Consider the following 7,710-nt stretch of genomic DNA (forward strand, 5'->3'; position numbering starts at 1 on the left):
CCATCAGCTGATGGATAACAAAATGTTATTCAGCCATAAAAAGGAAGAAGGTACTGGTACATGCTGTAACATGAATGAGCCTTGAAAACTTCAGCTGAGTGAAAGAAGCCACACACAAGAGACCACATCCATTCACAGGAAATGCCCAGAATATGCAAAGCCACAGGGACAAAAATTACATCAGTAGTGGTTTCTGGGGTCAAAGGGGAGATGAGGAAATGGAGAGTGACTGCTACCAGGAACAGGGTTTGCTTTCAGGGTGATAACAACATTCTGCAGTTAAATTTATGGTGATGATTATACAACTTTGGGAATATACTAAAACCTACTGAGTTGTACACTTTAAATTGAATTTTATGGTATGTGTATTATATCTCAATTTTTATTGATCAATTTTATTATATGTCATAGCTAGGAAGTAAAATTGACTTCTTAAAAAAACCGGAAGAGAATGACGTGAGCATTTCTTTGTGGTGAATATATTGGATGGAGGGTCAGGGGAGCAAGAATTTTGCTGATTAGCAACTAGAAAAGTCATTTGTAATCATTGAAAATATAAAACCTTTTTTGATATGATGTATGTAAAGAATTTGCCTAGAGATGTTTGGTAAAATTAAAGAATAGCTATTGAGAAAATCTTAAGAAACTGCTATTATATAGTGTATTGTAATCAGAACATGAACTGAGTACTGGAGTGGGATGAAGTAGCTGTTCTCAACATGTTATGGCTTATAAACTTTATCATACTTTGTAGATATAAGTTGACATATTTTCTTATTTCCTCTATTGAACCTTAATTTTATTTGTTGACTTTTTTTCTTTTCAGGATGATACATATACAGAAAGCTACATCAGCACAATTGGTGTGGATTTCAAAATAAGAACTATAGAGTTAGATGGGAAAACAATCAAGCTTCAAATAGTAAGTCATTTTAAAACTAGAATTTGTTTCGGGAAATCATTTTGGTAAATTTAAAATGTATTACTTGTCACTTTTTAACATGCTAAAATTTAAAGGATCTTAATCACGCACTTGTGATAGAATGGTAGAATAAGAATTGTTTAGATTAAAAATGACTTCTCTAGTTGAATTTTATGTTCATAAAGTAAAGAAATACATGTTGTAAGTTATACTTGGTCCTAGTTTTTTCTTGTGCTTTTATCAGTGTGGGGAGGGGGGATCCTCAGTTGAAGTTTACCTTGTCTTAATAGTCAAAGTAAATTGAGCTTTTCCTGATGTCTTTTACTGGAACAGTAAAGAAACCTTAGGAAAGGGTTTTCATATGTGGCTAGTTGGAGAGTTTTATTTAGTTCTTTTGTATTTATTAGATTGTGTGTACCAACTCTGTAGAAACAAGAATTATTGGAAAGGAATTTAGCTTTTTAACATTTATGTTAGTGTTTGTTCAGAAATAGTTTTACAGCTTAGAAAACTAATGCCAGGAGATTTAATGACTTGCCCGTAGTTACTGGTAGAACCAAGTGACTTACAGCTTGCTTTCCTCAGTATTTTGTTTCTGTGCCATCCTAGCCCCCTTATTCCTTCAATCCCCAACCCTGAATTAAAAACAGGCAATGGTAGTTGTTCAGTTGTATCACCTTTATATAGGGTTTGGGCATTACAACTGTGGACATATCATTGGTCTTCAAAAACATTAATTTCTGGGTCTCTTTTGGTATTGACTCTTTGTACAAGGTGATAGGGAACCACTGACTGCCAAAAGGAGTTCTGGATTTGGAGTCAGAAAACTTGAATATATTATCCTTACTCTGGTATATATTGTCAAAGAGTCATGTGTTGTTTAACTTAGTTCAGCCTTTTTCTTGGAACTCCATTTCTTATCTCTAAAAGGACCATGATGATACTTGATTTACTAACTTACAAGGTAGTTGTGAGAACCAAATCCAGTAGCTCGTGTCTGTGGATACAGTAATGTGTGTGAAAGCCTGTTGTGAACTTCTGGGCATTACATAAATGTTACTGGTTATGTGACATACCCAAATAAATGGATGTTTGACAGTTTGCTTTTTTAGTCGCTCCCTTTTTTCATCTGCCTTTGGTAAGAAAAAAGAAGGTACATTACAAAAGAACTGGATTTTGATAAAAGGAGCATACTTAATACTACAAATTAGGACTTGCAAGGATATGGTTATCAGAGATAGCTTACTCTAAACCAGTGAACAGATAACCTTCCATATTGATTTTTCCCATTTTATGTAGAGTGCCAGCTTTATACTTGGTACCACAAAGAATATTGCAAAAAAAGGTGTACCCAGCTGTCTAACTTACTGATGTGAAATGATTATACTATGTGTGTCATTGAGCTCATAAGGGGTTCGAGTGTATATTTGTGAAACATCCATTTATTGTTCCTTTCCTGTGGCTGGAAGGCATCTTACAGGTCAGTTGCTCAGTCTTCCTTTCATCTTCAGTAGGAATTTCCTTTTCCTATCTGGTGCCTTTTTTTTTTAATACTTCTGGTAAGTTCACCATTTTTCAAAGCAGCTGGTTTCGTTTATAAATAACTTCTGATTGTTAATTCTTTATATTGAGCTGAATCCAGTTTCCTTTAATTTCTCATTCCTCTGCCTTTTGGAGCCACCTAAAACATGATTAATTCATTTTCTATTGGCAGCCTGCCCTTTAGGTTGTCTTATCACAGACTTCTTTTTTTTTTTTTTTTAAGATTTTATTTATTTATTTGACAGAGATTACAAGTAGGCAGAGAGGCAGGCAGAGAGAGAGAGGAGGAAGCAGACTCCCTGCTGAGCAGAGAGCCCGATGCGGGACTCGATCCCATGACCCTGAGATCATGACCCGAGCCGAAGGCAGCGGCTTAACCCACTGAGCCACCCAGGCGCCCTTATCACAGACTTCTACCTCTAAAGTCAGTCATTGCTTCCAGAACTTTTTACAATTTGGGTCACTCTTGCACATTATAGGAGTGCCTTTTATTAAAATGTAATTCCTAAAATCAAATATGAGATAGAGTCCAGCCAGTGTGAATACATGGGATAAATTTTCTCTTGATTTGGACTTTGAATTTTTTTCTCCCCTGCATTTCAGGATTCATGCCCTTTTCTCGTAATTAATCCATTCAAAGGTAGATGCAAAATTACAGACATGAAGGAAAACAGCCCCATACGAAGAGATGCCATTTCAGTGGGAGAGACGTGGAAAAATCAGTTACCCTGTGATTACAAGGGTTAATGAGAATTAGATACCAAGTGACCAGTTGGAGAGGAAAGTACTGTTAGGATAAGAAGTCACAGGAATTTTCAGAGTGGCAAGGAGACAATTATTTACGTTAGTGTTTGTTCAGGAATAGTGTCTTCCTTTCTTGTCTAACTTTGCTATCTTTGTGAAAGGGGTCAAGGGGTGGAGAAGGGAACTAGTATTTTTTTATGGAGCAGCTTCTGTAATCAGGCTAGGCATTTTACAAACATTAGTTCATTTAAACCCCTTTAGCAGTTCTGTAAGGTGAGTGATACCTAGGATCTGTAGTTAAGTCAGGTTGCCTTGACTCCAAAGCTTATGCTTCTCCATGGATATCCTGAAAGAATTTGATACTCCTCACTTAGAAACTGTATGTGTAAATAGTCTTCTGTGCTCTCAAGCTTAGCACTTTGGACAGTAAAGGTAATGAAGCTGTGGTGACTTGTTTGCTTTAGATTAACAGTTAACATTTTACCTTATCTGCTTCATCCTTTTTTTTCCTGGAGCATGCTGAATTACAGACATTAAATTTACTCCAAAAATACTTGACTGTGCATCTCTATTTTACTGTGTAACGCCATTTTCACATCTAAAAAAATTGACACTAATGCCATAATATCCAGTCTGTATTCAGATTTTCCCCAAATTGCAACTTGTTTTTAATACCCCTATGTGGGCTGGGTCTTAAAAAAAAAAAAAAAGGAAGTGGTTTCACTGAGTGTTCTGAACCTTTAGTTTTGCCATTTAAGATGTTAGGGGGGGATCAGTTGTCAAGTTGATGGATATATTCCAAAACTTTACAATTCCTCCCTTTAAAGGCTTTGGGGTTCCTTGCTGGCTGGGTTAATGGACTGTTGATCTCATGGTTGTGAGTTTGAGCCACATGTTAGATGTGGAGATCGCTTAAAAATAAAATATTTAATTTTTTTAAAAGGGGGCTGTTGCTTTTTAATCTCCATTTGTCTTAGGCATCAAGTCCATTTTTTAAAATGGTAACCATTAAGTAACCATTGTGCTATTACCCCATCGGTATTATCTTCAACCAATTTCTTTTAGTGGGGTAGTTAGCTATTCTAATTGCACAAATAGTCATTGACTAGGGGCACCTGGATGGCTCAGGGGTTAAAGCCTCTGCCTTCTGCTCAGGTCCTGAACCTGGGGTCCTGGGATTGATCCCCACTTCCAGGCTCTCTGCTCAGTGGGGGGCCTGCTCTCCCCTCCCCCCCCACTGCCTGTCTGACTACTTGTGATCTCTATCAAATAAATAAATAAAATCTTAAAAAAAAAGAAGTCATTGACTAGGAGTAATTCAAACAAAATTCTCATTGCTGTCCTTAAAACCAAGGCTTTTAAAATTTAACAGTTGAGTTTACCTCTTGATGTTTTAAACAATTAGTTTTTTAAACCCAGAATTTTAACATAACATAAGCATTTGTTTTCATTGCTTGAGCCTATATGGTTGAAGTGTGGTAAATGGATCTTAAAACGAGTTTTATTAAGATATGGAATCATCTTACATTGTTTTTCCTAGCACTGAGATAGTATCTTACTGAGATAAAGTGCTATCTTGACTAGTAGTTATCCGGAAGTAGGTCCTTTCAGTGCATGTTCTAACAAGTGATTCTCTTATTTGTGAAAGGATACAGTGTTAATGGGGTGTGAGGCCAGCAGCTTTCCTAATTGAGTCAACCTGTCTCTGCATTCACTGAATGCCTTGCACAGTGCTAAGGGTTATAGGGAATATGAAAAGTATGATACAGTTTTTGAATAAGTTTACTGGGAGCAAGCTAAATTAAATGCATTACCTTCTTTTCCGAATCTTCAGGTATTTGGCATGCAGTTTAGGTGTGTATTGAGGGTTAATGTTTCCATGTTAAATCTTGATAATCTCTAAAACTATGTAAATTTTAAACTCTCCTCCCTCTTCCTGCCCTTTCCCCCAACTCTTATTTAATGTAATTGTTTGGATTTCTTGATTATTTTGTTAACAGTGGGACACAGCAGGCCAAGAAAGATTTCGAACAATCACATCCAGCTATTACAGAGGAGCCCATGGCATCATAGTTGTGTATGATGTGACAGATCAGGTAAGTTCCAGGAGGAAACTGTACTGCTGTGACAAAGTAGGAAGTTCCTACTTAATAAATTTCAGATTCTTTCACTTTGTACATATGGCATCAGTGTTATTTACATGGCACAATACTTTGTCTACTCCCAAATATAAAGGAGTCACATTGGAAAACATTTAAAGCAGTACTCTTTTTAAAACAGGTACATTGGTATTTTTCTTCCCTCCATTATTTGAGTATCTAATAAATTGGCCAACCAAAATTTTATTTTTTCCCTTATTTTTTCATTTGGTAAATAGGAAATTTAGTGATTGGTTTTATGTTTGCTTTCAAGGGACTCTCCTTATATTTATTACCAACTGACTTTTTGATCATTTTGGCAAGAGTTTGTAGGGAGCTGTGGATTGTTCAGTGTATACTGTGTCCTTGGTGCAGAGTATTAGCAGGAATTTGTTAGTAATTAAACCTCTTAGTTCCCAAAAGTGAGATTAGAGGTCTTTGCCTATGGAGGATATGATTCAGAAATGGGATGAGCTGGAGGAAGATTTTTTTTTTTTTTTTTTTTAAGATTTTATTTGACAGAGACACAACGAGAGAGGGAACACAAGCAGGGGGAGCGGGAGAGGGAGAAGCATTCTTCCTGCTGAGCAGAGTCTGATGTGGGGCTCGAACCCAGGACCCTGGGATCATGACCCGAGCTGGAGGCAGACGCTTAATGACTGAGCCACCCAGGCACCCTGGAGGAAGATTTTTAAGAGGACAATGAGGGGGCACCTGGGTGGCTGTCTATTGAGCAGCCGACTCTTGATTTCAGGTCATGATCTTGGGGTTCTGGGATCAAGCCCTAAATGGAGCTCCATGTTCAGCAGGGAGTCTGTCCTCCCATCCCTCCTCCTGTGCCGCCTCCTGCATGAGCCCTCCTCCCACGTGAGCATGCTCTAAAATAATCTTTAAAAGAAAAAAAAACGAGTATTTAAGTTTAGCTGTTGAAATAATGTAGGGGGTATAGAGATAGTGTAAAGATGGGGGTCCAGGGGCCACGAGTGTTCTTTTGATCAGAAAGAAAATTTCAGGGTCCTTTTTTTCTATCAAAGAATGAAGATAAACTTTGAATATTAGAATTTATTTTTCTTGCGGCAAATGTTAAATTTTACCTCAACTGTGAAGTAGCTAATTAGGAGATAACTAGAATCATAGACTTTGGTCAGTGCCACTAGAAGTATTGGACAAGGGACACCTGGGTGGCTCAGTGGGTTAAGCCTCTGCCTTCGGCTCAGGTCATGATCTCAGGGTCCTGGGATCGAGTCCCACATTGGGAATCTCTGCTCAGCAGGAAGCCTGCTTCCCTCTCTCTGCCTGCCTCTGCCTATTTGTGATCTCTGTCTACTTGTGATCTCTGTAAAATAAGTAAATAAAATCTTAAAAAAAAAAAAAAAAAGATTTCAAAAACCAGCTGTTTATAGGTGTGCTAAAATTGCATATTCCAGGGTACCTGAGTGGCTAGTCAGTTAAGCATTTGCCTTTGGCTCAGGTCATAGTCCTCCCTCTCCTTATGCCTGCTGCTCTTGTGCTCTCTGGTGCTTGCTCTTTCAAATAGCTAAAATCTTTAATTTGGGGGCACCTGGGTGGCTCAGTGGGTTAAAGCCTCTGCCTTCAGCTTGGGTCATGATCCCAGGGTCCTGGCATTGAGCCCCGCATCAGGCTCTCTGTTCAGCAGGGAGCCTGCTTCCTCCTCTATCTCTCCCTGCCTCTCTGCCTACTTGTGATCTCTGTCTGTCAAAAAATAAATAAAATCTTTTAATAAATAAATAAATAAATAAATAGAATCTTTAATTTGAGCTGTAGCTTATTGATGTACTGTTTGTCTCTTTAAGCCTTCAAATTCTAATCTCTTTTCGTATAGGTACTGATAGTCATTTTAATATATCACTTCACTTCCTTCCCAGCACTGTAGTTGTTATTTTGTAGCTAGAGTTGTCTCACTAGTTCTTCATAGGCCAGGAAAAGACCTTTGGTTTTTACTTGCTTATTGAGTGATTGAGTTCAGAATTGTATGATCATTCTTAAAAACGTCTGTCTTTTTAGGAGTCCTTCAATAATGTTAAACAGTGGCTGCAGGAAATAGACCGTTATGCCAGTGAAAACGTCAACAAGTTGTTGGTAGGGAACAAATGCGATCTGACCACAAAGAAAGTAGTAGACTACACAACAGCAAAGGTATGTTTCAAGTTTGATTTTCAAACTGAATGTTAACTGAGTGTTCAGTTTGGATGATGTGTGGGTATGGAGTCACCCAACAGCCACTACCAGCTGACAGCCTTTACAGTCCGGGCAGTGTCTGTCTTCAGTCCCCATTTCAGATGATAGAAATGTACTAAGTGGGAAAAAATTTTCAGTGTTAATTAAGCCTTACTATTCTCTTAG

General features: G+C 37.8%; 1 protein-coding gene across 1 annotated transcript in view; it reads left to right on the forward strand.

Annotated features, from left to right (window-relative positions):
- The window catches only part of RAB1A (RAB1A, member RAS oncogene family), a 30,510-nt gene that overhangs the window by 20,975 nt on the left and 1,825 nt on the right, over positions 1-7,710 (forward strand). The window contains exons 3-5 of the mRNA XM_059405966.1: positions 827-922; positions 5,209-5,304; positions 7,372-7,503. Of these exons, the coding sequence (XP_059261949.1) occupies positions 827-922; positions 5,209-5,304; positions 7,372-7,503 (324 nt within the window). The remainder of the gene's footprint in view (positions 1-826; positions 923-5,208; positions 5,305-7,371; positions 7,504-7,710) is intronic.

The sequence above is a fragment of the Mustela nigripes genome, chromosome 7 (assembly GCF_022355385.1).
Source record: "Mustela nigripes isolate SB6536 chromosome 7, MUSNIG.SB6536, whole genome shotgun sequence".
NCBI classification, from domain to species: domain Eukaryota; kingdom Metazoa; phylum Chordata; class Mammalia; order Carnivora; family Mustelidae; genus Mustela; species Mustela nigripes.